The following is an 18,800-nucleotide window of genomic DNA, read 5'->3' on the forward strand; positions in this document are numbered from 1 at the left end:
TAACATCCCGATTAACCCTCACCGATGCTTATACTCTTGATATTTCTGTCCTCTTTTCTTCCTTGCACGATACTTGCGATCGTATTCAATAAATAAATAAATAAATAAATAAGATGACAGCTCAAAAATCGCACTATTTTGCACTGGAATTGGTCGATTTGAGGGATAAATTACTTTTTCGATATGTAACTTGCTAGGGAGTGCCCGTACAAAAAAGTTGTCAACTACAAAAATAGAGCCTAATTTTAGTCTGTTTGGCTCATAAACAGTTATTTTCTAGGACAGTTAGTATACCATGACACACTCTCAACGTTGACCATTTTCAACTGAAAAAGGCAAAATATAATACCTTTTTGGTGATCAGTTCCAAACGTGAACCGCGATTCTTATCGGTACTTTTTTTCCACTAAAAGATTTTGATGATAAGATTCAAAATCAGTTATTGTAAGTGGTTTTACATTATCGTACAATTATGAAACTTCTATGGCTGCTTCCCTTTCTCATAGTTTTCTCAGGTAAGAAGTATACTCCGTTCATCTCACACTAATGTTTCCAGTTGTCGATGGTGATATGCTTCACTTTCGTAAAAAACTCCTGGACACATTCAACGGCGCACGAAGTATGATAGCCGGTGGAACGTTAAGTCCCATGGTTGATTTGATAAACCTTATAAAATCAGATAAAAAGCTTTTCCAGTTTGGACCTGCTGCAAATATGCACAAACTAGTCAGTTGTTCAAAACCATTTCATGTTGTTTACGAACAATGTATTGCAGAAATGGAGTAGACATCTGGAGCAGCATGCTTACCTACATATGAAAGAAAAAGGATTTAACATAACAAATATATTCACAGCAATTGATCGAGATGGTTTAGTAGGCTTCATTTGGTCTGGAACTATATTAAAACTAGCAGAAGAAGTTATAAAATTAATTCCCATAAAAGAAATCAAATACGTTTTGAAACCTTTGCTGGATATAGTAAGTCTTTGATAATTTAACCTAATCATAATTTATATTTCAGATAGATTTACTATTAACCGCTGTATTGTTGTTGTATAATTATCCAGGTGAAAAACATATAACTAACACCTATGATCTTGGAGCATCAAACGCTCTTTTCGCTCATCGTTATGAAATTGGATGTTACGGAAAAATGATGTATACGGTCTGCATGATGGAGAAGTAGTTGTTCACTTTAGTACGTATGCTTCAATTTCTGTTTCAGCAGTACAAATGGAGGCCAATTTTACCAAAGAGGAATGCCGTGCACCAACTGCACAACTGGTTATTGTGAATTCCATGAAGATGAGAATGGATATATTGAAGAAGGGGACTTGTGTGAGCCACCAAAAGAATCTCTTTCGGATTATGTAAACACATTTGCTCCTTCTACATCGACTATTCGCATGAAGACACCAAAACCGAGAAGAACATTTTGGAAATCGAACTTCTTCGTTTCAGCCTCAAGTATTCTGTTTTCGTTGGCCATCTTAGTCACAATTCTTTTGGTACACGTGTTTGCGAAATGAAAGTTAAATGAGAACTGTTATATTTTTTATTTCAGATTATGATACTTCAGACAATTCTATATTCAAAAAGTTGCTCTAAATGCCACGCTTTGCGTTTCTTTGTCTCAAAATAGGCCTTTGTAGAAGAGATTTTCAGTGCGGTCGTGTTGACAATATATCTGATCAATTTCTCTATTTTCTCACTTTTTCAAACAATTTTTTGTAGTTTCTTTATTTTTTTAATTGAAAAAACACGATCTTGCCCGGAAAGACTACACGGGCCGCGTGGAAAACTCTTCCACCTGCGTTCAGGCTCATTCACTTTCTGCTACTTTAATGTCTTTTTTGCTTTGTATTATTGCTCGATTGATACTTTCGTTGACAAGGAAGCTCTTTTTCGCGTAAACCAAATTATACGCAGGAGATAGTATCAAAAAAAATAATGTCAGATGAAGCTGAGATAAGAAAAGAAAAAGCAAAAGAAAAACCAATTTTCAAATCATTTTCCGTTCCTCCAGATCAGATAATGCGTGTTTTACCTGTGCTGATATGTTTCGTGTTTTTCTGTGAGTAGTAGAAATAACTAATGTGAAAAACAAATGGTTGGTGATTTCAGCTATAGAAATGAATACAAAAAACGACGGCATCCTTCAATTTCGGAAAAAAACTTTAGATAGCTTGAACAATGCACGACGTCTCATAGCGTCTGGTGACATCAGAAAAATTGTTGAAGTTTTTGACTTCTTGATACCTACAGTAAATCATCCAAATTTTTAACGCAATTTCAATTCAAACTTATTTTCCAGGAAGTCCTTGATCTATTTGGGCCAGCCACAAAAATGTATAAATTGGTTTGAAATTTTATGATTTTAAGCAGCGAAATTTTTAAAATTTGAGGTGTGGAGTCGTCAGTTAGAGCTGGTTAGCTACGAATACAGCACAGATAATAGTCCATCAAATGATAGTAGTGGGCTATTTTCTATTCATTACAAAGACCACGTCGGATTTTACTGGTTTGGAGACCTAACAGTAATTCTGGAACTTGCAATAAAAGTCATTCCAATTGACGAGTTCAAAAAAATAGCAAAAGATATTATGGATGCGGTGAGTCCCCTCTTTTTCTTCTATTTGGTTGTTACATCTGCATTCTTTTTTCTTTTCTGAAAACGAGACTATGCTTCTCGGATTGGCTACACCTTTATGAACACTCAACTTCACATCACTACCTAAAAACAAAAGAATAACTATGAAACAGCCTATGATTTATCATTAAATTATCACCTTTTTTTTAAATAAACTAATGTTTATTGATTCGTTTTACATTTTAATCCAACTAATTTCAGTTAGAAGGATTCCTTATGGTGTATTGGATAATGATCTCGGCTCTTGAAGTAGAGAACCCTCTCAAAAGAAATACGTATTATGGAGCAGCAGAACTGTTGTATGGAGATCGATATGAAATTGGGTGTCACTCGAATTGGGTATACTCTGTGTGCTTTTTGAAGAAGTATGTTTGTAATAAGAAGAGATCCTACAACGTTTACATTCAGAATGGAATATCAACCGTGGTTTTTTGATGTTGGAGTTTCTTGCTTTGGCTGCCAAGGACAATGCGAGTTTTGGATGAGTGAAAAAGATGGAGAATATGAAGAAGGAGATCTGTGTGTGCCGCCAAAAGATTTTTATACGAAACAAATCGCCGAGAAACAACAGTTAATTGAAGCGACGACAAACGCATCTATGCAGGTTTCCATCATGATTTTATTCATTCTCGTACTCTTTTTCAATTTCCGTCGTTGAATAAAGAACTCACGTGGAAGGGAAGACAAGTAAATACATACAATCGTTCCAGAGTTGAGCGGAATGCGGTTTTTGAAAGGGCGGACTGAAAAAGGTGTCAAAAAAAGAAAGGTAGAATAAAATGACATCTTTTGGAAGACGGTTTTGGTTTTATTTTGTAATAAAAAGCCCCTAAAAAGGTTATCGTGAAACCTCTGATAAGGTGACCCCTGCAAAGCATATTTATGTAATGCGGTACATCTTCTTTCTCAAAAGAGTTATCAAATCATTGTCAACGGACAAAATACATCTGAATATTTATAAAATATTTCTTTAGTTGTAAAATCTTTGATAGCTCTTAAGAAAGTTAAGATATTGTGCTTCAAACCCTTTCAACTGGAGCATTAGAGGTTTTACGGTATGTTTGTGTTAAACTTCATTTTTTTGTAAAAACTGATAGCTTTGCCGAGAAAACCCTATAAAAATATCAGTTAATTTCGAGTAGGCGAACAAATTTTTAAAACTGATATCCTCAAGACGGAAAGCGAAAAAAATCCTTAAAGGCGGAATTCCGCTAAACCCTGATTAGTTCCTTCTTGAAACGCTGCATTCAATGTTCATATCCGAAGCTAGGGTGAAGATAAAAAATGATCGGCAAGTGGAAAAAAATTAGGTTTCGCTTCGAGACTTCAAGTTACAAAGCAATGTTCACCAGTTTCTCTATGAGATACTTTATACTGTGGATGAACCTGTTACAATTGGTCAATTAATAGTCGGAACACGTTCATTTTCGAATACTCAAAACTAGAATAAGAATCAATAAAAATATCCATACACGACCCATATTACTCATGATTGCTGAGTTTTTGGCAGCCTCCGTAACAACTTCTAACATTTTCTCCTGATGAGGCTGTGGTGGCACACACAAATCTCCTTCCTCTATAGTTTTATCCATTTGTTGCCAAAATTCACAATGAGTAGAGCAAAGAGTGCACGCAGGCCCCAGTTTGAATGGACGCTTACGAAATGGAATTCTGAAAACTCAGTTAAAATCGGTAACTTAATGAGAAACTGACCGATCCAAGAAACAAACAGAAAACCACGGATCAGACCAGCACCCGATCTCATATCGTTCAGCGAAAATTGCTTCGGCTGGTCCGAAGTTATCTCCTTCTTTAATTTCTTTTTTTGGTATTGTGATTAACATCCAAACAAGTATGACAATTACTTCTACCTGAAAGAAATTTAGCGACTTTTTAAAAGGTTTTTGAAGGGCGCTCACGTATTCTAAGATTGACTTAATAGCGTCTTTTACTTTACCAAAAGGGATGATTTCTAGTGCATCTTTCAATAAATTAAGAATATTTCCAATCCAGAAGAACCCAATGTAATTCTTGTAATGTATTGAATTTCTAGGATCCTTGGGCTTGTCCTTCACTGTTTCCATGTACTCGTAACTAACCTGCTCCAAGCGGCGACTCCATTTCTGCTTATGCATAAATTTTAGACAATAATTATTGAAGAATAAAACCTTACCAGTTGATACATATCAGCAGCTGGGCCCAACAACCCATCAGGCAGGTCTGCTCCAAGTAAGACTCCGGCTTTTTTTATAAGTTGGTAGATCTTGGCAATATCACCGGCTGCAAAAATCCGACGAACCATGTTGAACTGCTCGAGTACTTTTACTCGAAAATTGAAAAAGTTTACATTTGCATCTTCCGTTTCAGTAACTGTAACACTATCTTAAATGAAACAGATTGAAAACTGAACATACTTGTGACCAGAAGCAATAAAAGAAACACTGGTAGTGTTCTCATTTCGATTCTTTAGCGGTGCTCAAAATAAATGAATTTCTTTTCCGATATCTTCCGATTTGATCTTATCACTACGTGTAACTAACATTTAGTTCAGAAAAACTGCTAAGATTGATGAACATGATAACAAAACCAAACGTATTATTTTTAGTACCATAAAGAATGAAAGTGTGTTTTCTGTTCTTCCTCATTTGTTTTGTCCGTAAGTGTTCTGTATACGACCTGATTGTAATAAGTAGTTTTTGAAAATTTCGCTGCAGTTCTCCAGTATTTTATCTGAAAAATAGCATTGTCAATTTTATAATTTGCTTTAATCGCTACTGTAATCAGAGTAGTCCAAGTTAAAACTAGAATGAATTAGACCTCTTATTATAGGATTAAAAAGTTTCGATATTTTTCAACAGTAATCTGTATCCATTAGACTCAAATCAGACGATTCTGGTTCTGGATAGCTTGTGTGAAACAGGACAACACATTCCTAGTTTTAGACCAAAAGATTTATAGTTTTTAGACAATTTCTGATCTTCTAATAGTAAGAAAATCAAATTTCAGACGCTTACCTTCAAATCCAAAACTCAACCAATCAAACTCAAATAAAAAAGAAGAGTAATCACCAAGGACGTTTCTTATTGAAAAATATAAATGAAGCACGAAGGATTCTAGCATCTGGCCTACTCAATAACGTAAAAGACTTGCTTGGGCTAGATTTGCCAAGTCTCGGTCCAGCTGGAAACATGTATAGAATGGTAGGTCTTCAAGAGAAAGAACATCACATTTCTAGAATAAATTCAGAAATGGAGTCGTCATCTGGAGGAAATGGCTGAAAAAAATCTGGCGGAGTTGGATTTGACTTCCGAATCCGGATTGTACGGAAACAAGAATATTGAAGGATACAGAGGATTCTATTGGCTGTACGATATCAGTGATGTTGTTGATAAGTTTTTGAAGAAACACCATATTGCCGATATTCCGGACGGCATCAAAAAGATATTAAGTGGATTTAAAACTGCTGTAAGTTTTCATGGATTTCTTAAAATCGAGGGATGGTTGTTTCCTGGACTAGATCAAGCCAGCCAAGATATGATCACACCGCCCATCTCCATTTATTGTCAACCATTCTAAACTAACTTTTTGAAACTTCCGAATGTTTCAGCTACAAGCATTGATATTCATAATTTGGGGATTCTCTCAATTCCTTAACATGTCTGGAAAATTTCCCGATATAACATTTAATATCGAAGATAATTCGGGTCCGCTCGATGTGGGTTTCCAAACAGTTTTGAAATTCTACAACCAAACTCATTTAAGGTATTCTTCGCTGATCGTTATGAGTTTGGATGCGCGTTCAATGAATATGCGATATGTTTTGTGAGAGAGTAAGCATTTCAGCAGTATGATATCCGAGCAAGTGAACTACTTTCAGTGGACAGAGAAAATTGCTCTACAAGAAAGGAGTTCCATGTACTCAGTGTCCAACGTTTTGTGAATTCATTGAGAATATAGATGGAACGATTGATGAAGGAGATATGTGTGTTCCACCGACTACTTCCAAATTGGCTCCTGCTCCAATGCCTGAATTCGAATTTGACTCCTCTTCACAATTAAATGTGCTCTTGGTTTTTATGATTATGACTGCTTTTCTGTTCAGATATCGTTGAAATAAAATTGATGACCTATATCGTTGGAAAGCTGGGAAAACACTGATTCCAAATATTGACTGTTTTCGCCCTTGAGGCCTAGTATCGAGAAAAACGAGGTCAAGGTTTGGACGCCTGGCGAGTGATTACCTTCCTGACGTACACTATCACCACGCTACCGATATTTTCCAGACGTCGGGATGGTGGGTCCAAACTTTTACCTCGTTTTTCTCAAAAACTAGACGTCAAGTGCAAAAACTGAGTATTTATTTGGAATCAGCGTTTTCCCCGCTCTCCAACAATATAGGTCACGTCCTATATCTCCAGATTGAGTCCATGACGTTCCCTAGTTAGTAGGTACTCACATTTTAAAATATTGAAACACAGTTAAAAAAAGCCCCTCACCGAAAACCGTGAGGAAAGCAGAACGGGGAGAAAAAGATGCAATAAAAGTCACCGCGATGAAATGAAGGATCATAAAACTACATGAGTATCATATAAAGCTCGATCACAAGGCGACTTCGAACCAGCAAGTTTCAATTCTTCTACTTCTCTTGCCACGTCATGATTCGTAGTATTCTGATATTATCCGTTGTCTTTGTGGCAATTCAAGCAATGATGGCACCTTGTATCGATAAACCAGTGTGTCCCGAAGGATGGAAGAAGTTTGAAGACAGAACTAATGGACCATGGTGTATGAAGGTTTGACCACTTACAATTCTTAATTAGCATTCATTCTTAATTTATTCAGGTATTCCCAGGGAACATGACATGGTGGGAAGCTGAACGTGAGTGTCGATGCACTACAAAGGGAGCACATTTGTCTGGAATTGAATCCTCATCAGAGAAACAATGGGTTGAGGGTAAGTTTATATTAAAAAAAGAGTTTTTTTATTGACTACTTTCAAAGATTTCTTCAAATTAGTTAAACAACTACATATTTTCACATCAACAAGTTGTTTGATTACAGGACAAGGTCAAGAAGTTCTCGATAAAATCCAAGACAAAAACGGAGCCATCTGGATTGGAGCATACAGACGCAAGGAATGCCCATCTGGAGCCACGTCGTCAGATGTCAACTGTCACGATGAGAAATTGTTCCAATTCACCGACCAACATACCTGCAAGACATTCATTTTCCAAAACTGGGCCGACAACCAGCCAACTAATAATGCCGGAGACGATTGCGGTGCTATCCTTGTGTCAACAGAGAGTTCTGGAGACAACGTGGATGCATCTGGAAAGACTATCGCCAAGAATTGTCTTCTAACGACTGGAACAACTCCAATCATGACATCAGTTGGATATGTTTGTGGAGTGAAACCAGCTTATCCAGGAAATGATTATGGAGGTGGATACAATACAGGATATGGAGGTGGTGATGGTGGATACGGATTCGGAGGTGGAGAAATGGTGGTTATTGGAGCTGGAAAGCCAGAAAAGAAGAAGAACTGAAGTTATCGTATTGAATAATTGAAAGTTGGCCTGATAATAATAAACATAAACCGTTATTTTTTGAAATTTTTCAGAAATGGTGTGTAGCAGGGCTGGGCAAATTATTTGAATTTTTATTTTGAATGTTTGATATCTTTTGTAAAAGTTGATCAATCTGTTCAAAATATTCTCGGCTGCTTTTAATTACCAATTCTTACATTAGGTGACTCAATTCAGTGAACAAAGTTGTGCGGTCACGGTGAACTTAAAACGTGGTCAAATAATTTGCCCAGCCCTTGTGTGTAGCACTCAAAATAAAGTCAGCGAAACATTTTTTGAATATCAAGTCGATTTGAAAAATGGAAAGTACGGTATCCAACAAGAGTTTCATTTCATTTATTCATACTTGCAACGGGCCGGGCCGGCCGTGACGAGAATTTCCAGGCCCGGCTGAAAATTTTGAACTGAAAATGTTTTTTTGAATTTTTTTGAATTTTTTCCTAAAAAGGTCGAATTTTAGACTATACTTCAGAATTCAATCAAAATATAGTTATGCATCAAAAAATTGAAATTTTTAATGTAAAATTTCAAAAAAATTCAAAAAATTTGGTAAAAAATAGGTACCTTTTTTTTGAAGCCGGGCCTTGAAAATTCTCTACCGGGCCGAAAATTTGCAAGTATGCATTTATTAGTTGGAGTCCAAAAGTGGTAAATGTGGAGAACAGCATGATGGTTAACCATGATGAGATCGAATAGGCAAGGTGAAATAGGAAGAACTTCAGTAATACTTTGAGCATTTTCTAAGTTCCAATGTAAAAATTGAGTATACTTGCAGCTGTTAGAATACAGCACACCAGTGCGAGGCGTAAGGTCGAGGAAACGCGCTCCGTCGCACAACGGTTGGGCAGTGCCAAAACAAGTAAAAAGACATATTCAAGTTTGGCACAGTGCCAAGGATGTTCACGTTTATTTGTCGTATCTTTCAATATTGTTCGCGACGCGCACGCAAAGCGACTCGGAAAAATACAAATCTGTTCGTTGCGCATCTTTCGCTTTGCCCTGCTGGTATACCTGCCCTTTCACACACATTTTTTAACATTAGCTATAAAAATCACAGAAGTCAGTTTTATTTCTAGTCTTAACGAGGAGAAAAAGAAAGAAAAGTATTTAAGGTTTCTTGGTTGGCTTTCCTGCTCCAATAATGATCACTCCGCCGCCGACTCCGTTTCCGCCGCCGGCGCCATAATAAGAATCACCCGTGAACTTTGGAGGTCTTCCACAAACGAATCCTTCTGTTGGGAATTGAGTCTCTCCATCTGGGTGAACGCATCTGAAATTTGTCATGGTTAGGGTAGACTAGTCGGAAATGAAACATACACTCGGTTATCGAAGAATCCAGTGAGATTCTTGTTGAGAATAGCTGGGTCGATGCTGACTTGCAATTGAACACAGAACTCTTGATGGGTTCTGAAAAATCTAGATGAGTTCACGAGACCAGATTCGTTCTGAAACCTTACCCGACTTTGTTGTTGTGTGGTGCACCCTCAGTCCATCTAGTCTTCCACATATCATTTCCCATTGTATTACGGTCAGTCCACTGGTATTGATACTCTTTGGTACACTCTGGTTTCGTTGCCATATTCTCAACACGACAATCCTTTCTACGGTAGGCTCCCACCCAAACTCCTCCGGTCTTGATTCCGATGCTCTCGAATGATTTTTCACTTTCTCCTGAAACATTACAGATTTTAAAATTTATATATTTTTATCGTACTCACCAAGAACATACGACAACTCTTTGTAGTTTTCGATTCCAGACAACGAAGCACCACCCTGACATCTGCAAATCTTCTCGGCTCCAAAGAAGGTCTCGTTTCCGGGGAAATACTGTAAAAATGCAACATTTGTTTAAAAAATAAAATTCAAAACGTCTCGACCACGGCAGGATTCGAACCTACAATCTTCTGCTCCGTAGGCAGACGCGTTATCCATTGCGCCACGCGGCCACAATTTTCCATTTAATACGAGAGCAGATAAGAATGAGTCGCAAGTTGCACATTATCATTTACACCCCGGCTTCGAAAACACATACCTTCATACACCAGTATCGTCCATTCGGTCGTTTGAATAATTTGTATGCAAATGGACATTCCGGTGTCCCACCATTACCACCATTACCACCTCCACCATTTCCCGTGAATCCAATAGCATAAACGGACACAAAGAGAGCTACGGTAGAAAGGAGAAACAGCTTCATTTGAAGAAGTGTGACGGGTATAAAACACCTTGTTCATATCGAAACGAAACCTTTTTATATGATGAAAAAGCTGTGCGGGTGGAGGAATGGTTTATTGCAGAAACAAGAGAAAAATGAAGAGAGAGGTTTATGGAGGTGCAACTTGGTCTTCGGAACAATCCTGATTTTTCTAGAATTTTCTTTTTGAACGAAACAAGCAAGCAGAGTTCAAGCAGAGTAATTCCTATTAATTCTGATCGTCTAGTCTTTTATAGAGATGAATGGATGTATCAATGACAATATAAATGAATTGAACAACTTTCCGAACATCGTCATAATAAAAGCAGACAAAAACAAGCATTCCAATCAGAAGAATCACGAATAGCCATAAGCATCTCCAGACGATTACTGTAAAAATAGATATTGAGAGTCAGAAGTAAGGAATTAGTTCAGAGATTAGATTGCTCGGTGGCAGTCCTTAACTGATTTGATTTGAGATTTAGCTCCTTACGTAAAAATGAAATCTAGTGAGAAATAGTTCTTCTAGGTTTCCGTTTTGATAAGAAGACACTTCCGGAAACATCACGGTTATGGAATGACTTACCACCGGTTGTTCCCTAACAGAACTGTGAGACTCCGTGAGGTCCAGGCTACCTATGCGAACACGCTCTAATCAGAGATTACGTGGAAGTTTAACACTTTCACGTATCCAAAACTTTTCTGTAGAAAAATAGTTTCTAATGTTCACAATCGCGTAATGCGGACCATGCTTTTATAGAGTACGCACATCAGTGCGAGGCGTAAGGTCGCGGAAACGCGCTCCGTCACACAACTGTTGGCACGGTGCCTGAAAAAGTCTTGGCTGAGTGCCAAATCCAAATTGTACGTTTACTTATTGTATCTTTAAATATAAACCGTGACGCGCTCGCAACACGATTCGGAAAAAATTCGAATATGCAGACCTCACGTCTCGCACTGCTGTGAGTGCATAAGTAGCGTGGGCCTCATCGTGACTCCATAAAACACGTCGAACCTTAACAGGAAACAACTCACCACAACGACAACACAAAAACGTGTATTTTATAGTTTTGAAGCAGCAGACGAATCCTCTCTTCATACATTTTCTAACTTTTCTTGGTTTCTCGGTTGAAACTCCAGAAATGTTATTCACCATGAAAACATCATAATCGTCGTCATCTTCAAAATCAGTTTCAGAATCATAGTCGATAATCAGATAGTTTGTCAGAGACTGATTGTCTACAAAAGATGTCATTTTCTCAAAGAATTGAAAACGGATATCGCACTTTCGTTAACAATGACACCTATCATGATGATACGACGAGATTTATTCAAGCATGAAATTAGTTGATATCTCTATGATATAAAAATCTGCCCCTTTTTAGATGATTCAAGTGTAAAACAGTTTTCAAATTTTCAAAAGTTTAAAAGTACAGAACACAATCACTTCTTCCAAAAATCAATCCTTTCAGCATACAAGCTCTAAATTTGAAAAGTCGAAATGACTTATCATCGATCTTTTTAGTGTTCTTACTATTAGTCAGCATATTTTATTCTCCAACGTTTCATTAATTTCATTCCAGAATGTCATGTTTCCACACCGTTCTTCTTCTTCTTCTCCATTCTCTCTCGTCAACCCTCGTCATTGAGTCTCCTTATACAAACACTTCTTTTTCAAACTGATAACACCCTCCCCTCTCTTCTCCATCACTTTTTTCTATATTAATCACTATTCAAACTTTCACCTCTTCTAGTCTGAAAACGGAATAGTTTAAAAGATTAAAAATTGAGAGGTTATTATCAATTTTTGTCTGACGTCTCTCTCTCTTTTTTGCATCTAATCGATACTTAATGGCTGTTTGAACCTGCACAGTCGTATCATTCTTGAGTTGTTTCATTAGTTTCTATCATCATGAGTTTCTCTATTCGATCTTGCATAGTTTTATTTCTATTTTTCAAGTATTCATATACGTTGGGTGAGGCTTCATAAAAAGGATTCTCCTTTTCAATTTCAAAAATTTCAGAATGTTCCACTCAACAAGTAGATTTCAATGCAACTAACACTAACTTTACGATCCAATCCGATAAAACTGATTTAGCAACAAAGAAATGCACATACACTGTAAGATTTTTATCCCAGAACAATTGTATTATTATTCTTCCCCACTTTCAGTTCACTGTTCCAAAATATTTCAAGCCAAATGTTCAAACTTTGGGTATTTCGTTGACGGGCAACAACAAGATTTGGTTGAATCAACAAAGTGATTTCGGAGGCCTCCAGAGTTATCCGTTAGTTGTACATTTTCACATGTTTTGCTCATTTGTTCTCTTTCAGAATCACTGCTGATAATAAATATACTTTGGGTCCCACAAGTTTCACAATCGTTATAGATCTGCCAAAGAAGACCGCTGACGACATGTTCTTTATTTCGATTTCGGTTCAGGACTGTGAGTTTTTTAATTTAAAAGTTAAAAACAAGTTGCAAACTCTATTTTTCATAATTTAAAGCATTACCTGTCATTTGTGTATTCATAATATATCTTTTGCAGCAACCCCAAAAAACATCACTACATTCTCAGTCAAAGCAGACGTTGGTACCTTGATTGATTCAGAAAGTTTACAAGGAAGCTCGACTATCCGCCAAATAATTGATAGTCAATCACAAGCCTCGAGTTATATAATGAAGATCACACTATTCGGTAATGATGTACTGCTTTTTAAGTTATTGGATGTCATGTATGTTTACGATGGAGAATCTTACAAAGGAAGGTGTGTTTTAGTTAATCAAAAGTTATTTGTTGATACTTAAACCAGGAATTCCAGTTTACTCAACGTTTTCACTGCCTCAAACTCTTCAATTATCTGTTCGGGTTCCAATTTTTCAATCGTCAATACGAATCCTACCAGTGTTGGAACATTCACCATTCTTGTTTCTGGAAAAGATGGTAAATCCAGTTTTGTTTGAAAACTCACAAAACTATTTTTTAGAATGGAATGCGAGCAAAGTATCTCTCTCATCTGCTCCAAATGTAAATGCGACTCAGGTATTCAGTGCCACTGACGGTCTCACTGTCTTCAAAGAGATCACTAACCCATTTAATGGACCTGGACCTGTTATGTACAATAAGATCACCTTTGTGGGTATAGTTGTTTGTTTTGTTAAACCAAAAGTATTTAATTTCAGAGAGGAGATGGTGAGTTGAGTGTGTATGCTGGATGTGTCACCGGTGCTCAAGACAACAAGAAAGTTGCAGTTATCACGTAAGTAGATGAATATATGTATGTTATAATTATTCAGTTATAACTTTCCAGACCCTCCAACGCAGCCAACTACGAAAACCTCATGATTTCCGGACGATGCAAAACGTACGTTCTCACAAAAGGAGTCGTCCAGTGGGAAAGCTCCAACCTCTGTAAGCTGAATTCTATCAAGCCATCATCCAATATTTATTTTCAGTCATACAATCTTACCGTCATCAAATCGGTCAAAAAGGAGTGATAATGAGCAAAACCTATCCATATGCAAATACTGGTGATCAGTACTCTACAAATTATTTGATTCAAAGTCCAAGTGCTTCTTCGAAAGAAAACATTATTGTCACCTATGAAATCGCACAAATGTCTCCAGATGTTTCCTTCAACATTGATCAAGACATCAAGGCTTATCAAGATGTGAATAAGACGTAAGTGACAAAAAACTGACGTGAAACAAAACGAATCCATTTGCAGACTTTCTTCTTCCGACAAAACCTTTACATCGGTTTCCACATACCAACAGTACATGTGGTATACTGTGCCGAAAAATTCAGATGGTTTCCTGATAAGATATACTGTCACAAGTTCCGCATCCTCTATCGGTCATCTTTTTGTCTTATGTATTTTGTCATTTTTCTATTTGCATTGAGTGAAACTGTACATTTATTCTATAAAGCAGTCTACAAGGAAATCTTCTCATCATGAAAAGATCTCAATTAAAATTCTTGAATAATATTGAAATCCTATCTAATTGGTATTGACTGGGTCCCACTTCTCAATTGCAGTATTATCCTGCGTTTCAGTTAACTTGAAGTGATGTGTCTCGAACTTGAAAAGGAATTCAACCATTTCTAGAAATTTGAAATGGGAGAAGCGATTGTTGTTAGCAATGAATGGGTGTTGATTACAAATCTATAAATATATATAAATAAAATTTCAGATCTGAAAAGCCGCTCACATTTTCTTTATCATTTGACATTATGAATATTGGACCCAAGTTATCGAAATAATAAGGAGAACGGAAGTCTTCTCCTTCTCGATATTTCTTATCTTGCACATTCGGAACCGTATCACAAAAAACGATGGCACCCGCTTCCTGCATTGCTAATTTAAGTGGAGTCCATAGTCTCTTATTCGCCTTGAAATCCGGAAAGTAGGCCTCCACTCCAAATAAAAATGGGATGCGTTTTTCCTGTACATGTTGATGAATTCTCGTAACTGTGTCGTATCGTTTTCCGTTCACTTTCACACTTTTCACCCGATAGTTGTAGTCTGCACCCAATTTTCTCCTTGACAACCAACCGGGTTTAGTGTTGCGCCACTCTTCCCTCATCATCATTTTCGGTCTTAATATATATCATATGGTATTTATAACAGAAACTGAATATATGAATATTCCTACCCGAAAAAAAGAGAAAGATATTGCATGTGATCCAGATCTTGCTCACTGAAGACAACACATCCATCTGCATCAACTGGAAACACAATGTGTGTCGCAAGTCTTGGATCCTTGGTGACCTGAACTGAACATATTAGTATTGCACGAACAGAAAATGTCTAACCATTTCGGGAAACTTCTGAGAAAACGCCAAATCATCCCCCTCACTAAGTATCAAATATTTCTCTTCGGGCAGCTCGTTCGGTATTCTTCTCAGAAATGTCTTATTCTCATATTTTGCAAGCAGATTGTACATTGCCACATCACTTTCTCCCACCATGATGGGTGTTCTGTATTCACTGTCCCTCAATGTCATGTCTGCTCCGTTTTTAATGAGACACTTAACCATTTTCAAGTTTCCTTTATGGACAGCAAGGTGGAGAGGAGTCTGGTGCAAACCATTGTAAATACCTGAAAGCATATTATGAACATTTGGGTAGAAAATGGCTCAAAACTCACAATACGCGTTCACATTTGCCCCCTTCTTGACACATAACTGCAAACGATCATATTTCTCAGTAATTATCGCATCATGAATTGGCATATACACATAATTCGTTCCCTCTTTCATCGTTCTTTCTATTTTACTCTCTTCTCCCGATTCCAGTAAATGAACATACGAATTCGGATCTTCTCGCTTTCTCTTGTTATCTGAAAGAGAAATTAATAGCTTAAAGTGACATTTGACATTTTGAACTACAAGTGATATATCCAAATAGTATAAGTCCAGCGATGAGTAGAACTAAAAATGCGCCTACACCCAGTAACACGTTACGAGTTTCATTGTTTGGTTCGGGCGTTGTTTTTATTTCGTTCGTGCTGAAATTTGTTATATTATTGTTAGAATAAATCAAACTTCTAACTTACGGCGGCAATATTATCGGAGCCGGAAAAACTAGATTGAAGAAATCTCTGAGTTTGAGAACACTTAACGAAGCAGTCTTAAAACTGGATCGTTGGCTTGAATAATCCAATTGCAGATTACCAAGAGTTCGGAATGATTCTGCACTTTTCTGGATGTTGGGATCAGATGACGTGTGAAAAGAAGTGGAGACTGGATCCACTAGACGTCTCGAGTCGACAACAACTCCTGGGATCGTACTGGCTTGTTCAAAGACTCCGCCAATCTTCTGAAGATCTCCGTCTGAATTTTTCTTCGCATATGACTCCAGACTATCCAAATCTTGAACAGTTTTCTCCAGTTGAGTTTTGAACAAAGACGTGTCAATTGTATCCAGTACCTTCTTCAACTCCAAAAACACTTCATTTCCACTTTTTGTCACCTCAACCATCACTTTCCTATTCTCATACAAATCTCTCATCTTTCGAAGCAAACTGACTCCTTTACCAAGATCTTGAGAGACCACGAGAGCATTATCCAACGAGTCGACTATTGATTTTTGAGTTGACCGTTTAGGACGAGATTTAGCAAAAGAGTTTATGAACGTTTCATAATTTGCTTTCAACAGAGCCATCTTTTTAAAGAAAGTGATAGCGCTTTTGTCCGTTTTATAGTTCTCTCCAAATAAACGAATTGTTGATCCAAAACTCAAAATGTTGGATATTCCAGCCTCATCAAAATTCTCATTTTTCAGGCATTCTAAACTCTCCACCAGTTTTGTGTTCTCAAGAACTTTCTGCATGTGCGTGATTGCAGTCCAATCATGATCAGAATCAACCAAGATTTCATTAATATTCGTCTCCAGAATTTTACTCATCAAGTCACCAGCTTGTTTTGCCCTTTTCGACAATTCTTGAAAACTTTTGTTCTTTTTCAATTCAGCCGCAACGTTTTGCAAAATAAAAGAGTTGGAATCGGAAGCAGTTTTTATCAATTCCTTTTCAAACAAATTAAACACAGTTGCGTTTCCCAGAATTTCTATTTCAGAGATCTCTTTGAGTAGCGGGTACACAGTTTTTGAAACAAATTCAAGGTTTCTTACCTTCTCAAGAACAACGTGGAAGGCGTGTGAGTCGACTTGAGCTGTGATTGGCATCAAGGGTTGAAGGCATTGTCCAATTTTAGTGATACTTGAAGACAACTGTTCGAATACGGATTCATCGATTGTTCTTCCAATCATCTCCTTCCACAATACGGAACTGTTTGCAATTCTCAACAACTCAGTTTTTGATTTCACTAATTGCCAGGATTTCTCCACCAGGGCAGCGTTTTCATTGACTTTTTTCAGACTTCCCAACTCCGATACCATTTGATTCAGAATTGTTTCATTATTTCTTGCAAGTTCTTGTCGAAACCATTTCCCTTCGAGGTCTTTGAAAAGAGCGGAAATATCTCTGGTTCCTGCGGGGAAACCCGTTGTCAGCAATCTATTCGAAACGACATTTGCATTCATTTGTTCGAAATTTGCACGTAGCACATCGAATACTTGGGACACAGATAGTTTATTGATTTCTTTGAGGATAGGTTGAATTGTACCAAACTCCATTTGCATCTCTTCTATACTCGTTTTCAACGCATTTAGTTGGTTCTGAGATCTGTTGTACACATCTGCTGTTGCAGCAAGTTCTTCTATAGTTCCAAACATTTCTGTCGAGTCTATCAATACCCATAACTCTTTCAGATCTGTCTCGAAACTTAACAATTGGGAGCATGTTTCTTTAAAATCGTTTGTTTTTGATCGCAAATGCTTAAAACTTTTCTCGAATTCTGCTGTGTTAACAGTGGACAAATCATCAGTGAAGAAATATTCTAAAGCCGTGGCATACTCTTTAACCGACTCAGCGAAAATCGTTCTCTTCACACCGTACGCATTCGTAAAGTTTTGTAGAACTTCACTCGTGTCCCATTCTATTCCTTCTTTAAGTGTCTCCACATTCTTTTCCATACCACCCAAAACACCCAATTGAGACTGAACTTCTGATTCATTTAGATTTGATACCTTCATTGTCATCGCATCGTTTCCAATCTTCTCATACTCGTTCTTCAACCCCTCCACATCGATTTTCACCAATTCGACAAGTCCCTTCTCCCTGGAATCCATTCCCAAAACTTCAGCAAGTAACCCATCTACATTGAATGATTTGGAATTTAGTTCTTTTTGGAGGGCGATTCCATTTGTCACACGAGAGAGTGTTGCTAGTTTTTCAGTGACAATATGAAGAGCGGTGGTGTTGGGGAATTGGGAAACTGAAAATAAAAGTTTTAGTGGGTTTCTATTTCTATTAATATATAAACCTTTATTAGCGCCTTGTCCATCCACCAGGAGCCATAAGAAAGCAAATAAAATCTCAGATTTGCAAAACTTCATAACAGCTGAACTTCTAGTATCAATGTGGTTGATTAACCTTTCGAAGCACTCACGTTTAGAACTTTGCTCCGAATATCCTAGTTTCTGCGTAATTGGTTATTTTTGGTTTTTTGATCTTCGTATCGATTTTGATAACGGCAATAACTAAAAAAAAAAGAGTAGTTCAAAGGCTCTTTGACATTTTAAATAAAAAATGAGGGCAATTTTTCTCTAATTAGTCTGGTCACGTTTCAAATAACATCTTATTATGAATTGAGAACTCAAAGAGTGTAGAAATATTACGGTAACACATCAGTGCGTTGCAACGAAAAGATTTGATTTTTTCCGAGTCGCGTTGCGTGCGCGTCGCGGTTTTTGCTGAAAAATACTACAAATAAACGTAACATTTGAATTTGGCACTCGGCCAA

The 18,800-nt window shown here is 37.2% G+C and overlaps 7 protein-coding genes across 7 annotated transcripts; 3 read left to right on the forward strand and 4 right to left on the reverse strand.

Annotated features, from left to right (window-relative positions):
- Positions 1 to 621: 621 nt before the first annotated feature.
- On the forward strand, positions 622 to 3,309 carry GCK72_012015 (uncharacterized protein; the record flags this gene model as incomplete). The annotated part of the gene is made up of 8 exons (XM_053728797.1): positions 622 to 726; positions 776 to 979; positions 1,023 to 1,183; positions 1,227 to 1,509; positions 2,316 to 2,360; positions 2,407 to 2,613; positions 2,853 to 3,016; positions 3,060 to 3,309. The coding sequence occupies 8 exons, from the start codon at positions 622 to 624 to the stop codon at positions 3,307 to 3,309; spliced, it is 1,419 nt and encodes a 472-aa protein (XP_053583569.1).
- A 763-nt stretch (positions 3,310 to 4,072) lies between these two features.
- Positions 4,073 to 4,953, reverse strand: GCK72_012016 (uncharacterized protein; the record flags this gene model as incomplete). The annotated part of the gene is made up of 4 exons (XM_003103507.2): positions 4,073 to 4,322; positions 4,365 to 4,522; positions 4,571 to 4,774; positions 4,825 to 4,953. The coding sequence occupies 4 exons, from the start codon at positions 4,951 to 4,953 to the stop codon at positions 4,073 to 4,075; spliced, it is 741 nt and encodes a 246-aa protein (XP_003103555.2).
- A 314-nt stretch (positions 4,954 to 5,267) lies between these two features.
- On the forward strand, positions 5,268 to 6,763 carry GCK72_012017 (uncharacterized protein; the record flags this gene model as incomplete). Its single annotated transcript, XM_003103389.2, has 6 exons — positions 5,268 to 5,307; positions 5,658 to 5,851; positions 5,898 to 6,116; positions 6,259 to 6,366; positions 6,414 to 6,481; positions 6,529 to 6,763. The coding sequence occupies 6 exons, from the start codon at positions 5,268 to 5,270 to the stop codon at positions 6,761 to 6,763; spliced, it is 864 nt and encodes a 287-aa protein (XP_003103437.2).
- Positions 6,764 to 7,306: 543 nt separating this feature from the next.
- GCK72_012018 (uncharacterized protein) lies at positions 7,307 to 8,197 on the forward strand (the record flags this gene model as incomplete). Its single annotated transcript, XM_003103519.2, has 3 exons — positions 7,307 to 7,444; positions 7,494 to 7,605; positions 7,713 to 8,197. 3 exons carry the CDS (start codon positions 7,307 to 7,309, stop codon positions 8,195 to 8,197), a joined length of 735 nt encoding a protein of 244 aa, XP_003103567.2.
- A 1,146-nt stretch (positions 8,198 to 9,343) lies between these two features.
- GCK72_012019 (uncharacterized protein) lies at positions 9,344 to 10,433 on the reverse strand (the record flags this gene model as incomplete). The annotated part of the gene is made up of 5 exons (XM_003103478.2): positions 9,344 to 9,506; positions 9,554 to 9,643; positions 9,694 to 9,907; positions 9,955 to 10,063; positions 10,269 to 10,433. 5 exons carry the CDS (start codon positions 10,431 to 10,433, stop codon positions 9,344 to 9,346), a joined length of 741 nt encoding a protein of 246 aa, XP_003103526.2.
- A 226-nt stretch (positions 10,434 to 10,659) lies between these two features.
- On the reverse strand, positions 10,660 to 11,685 carry GCK72_012020 (uncharacterized protein; the record flags this gene model as incomplete). Its single annotated transcript, XM_003103395.2, has 2 exons — positions 10,660 to 10,820; positions 11,466 to 11,685. The coding sequence occupies 2 exons, from the start codon at positions 11,683 to 11,685 to the stop codon at positions 10,660 to 10,662; spliced, it is 381 nt and encodes a 126-aa protein (XP_003103443.2).
- Positions 11,686 to 14,433: 2,748 nt separating this feature from the next.
- Positions 14,434 to 18,393, reverse strand: GCK72_012021 (uncharacterized protein; the record flags this gene model as incomplete). The annotated part of the gene is made up of 8 exons (XM_003103452.2): positions 14,434 to 14,598; positions 14,645 to 15,032; positions 15,089 to 15,204; positions 15,249 to 15,535; positions 15,584 to 15,775; positions 15,825 to 15,943; positions 15,992 to 18,272; positions 18,321 to 18,393. 8 exons carry the CDS (start codon positions 18,391 to 18,393, stop codon positions 14,434 to 14,436), a joined length of 3,621 nt encoding a protein of 1,206 aa, XP_003103500.2.
- Positions 18,394 to 18,800: the final 407 nt, after the last annotated feature.

Source organism: Caenorhabditis remanei, chromosome IV (genome assembly GCF_010183535.1).
Source record: "Caenorhabditis remanei strain PX506 chromosome IV, whole genome shotgun sequence".
Taxonomy (NCBI): domain Eukaryota; kingdom Metazoa; phylum Nematoda; class Chromadorea; order Rhabditida; family Rhabditidae; genus Caenorhabditis; species Caenorhabditis remanei.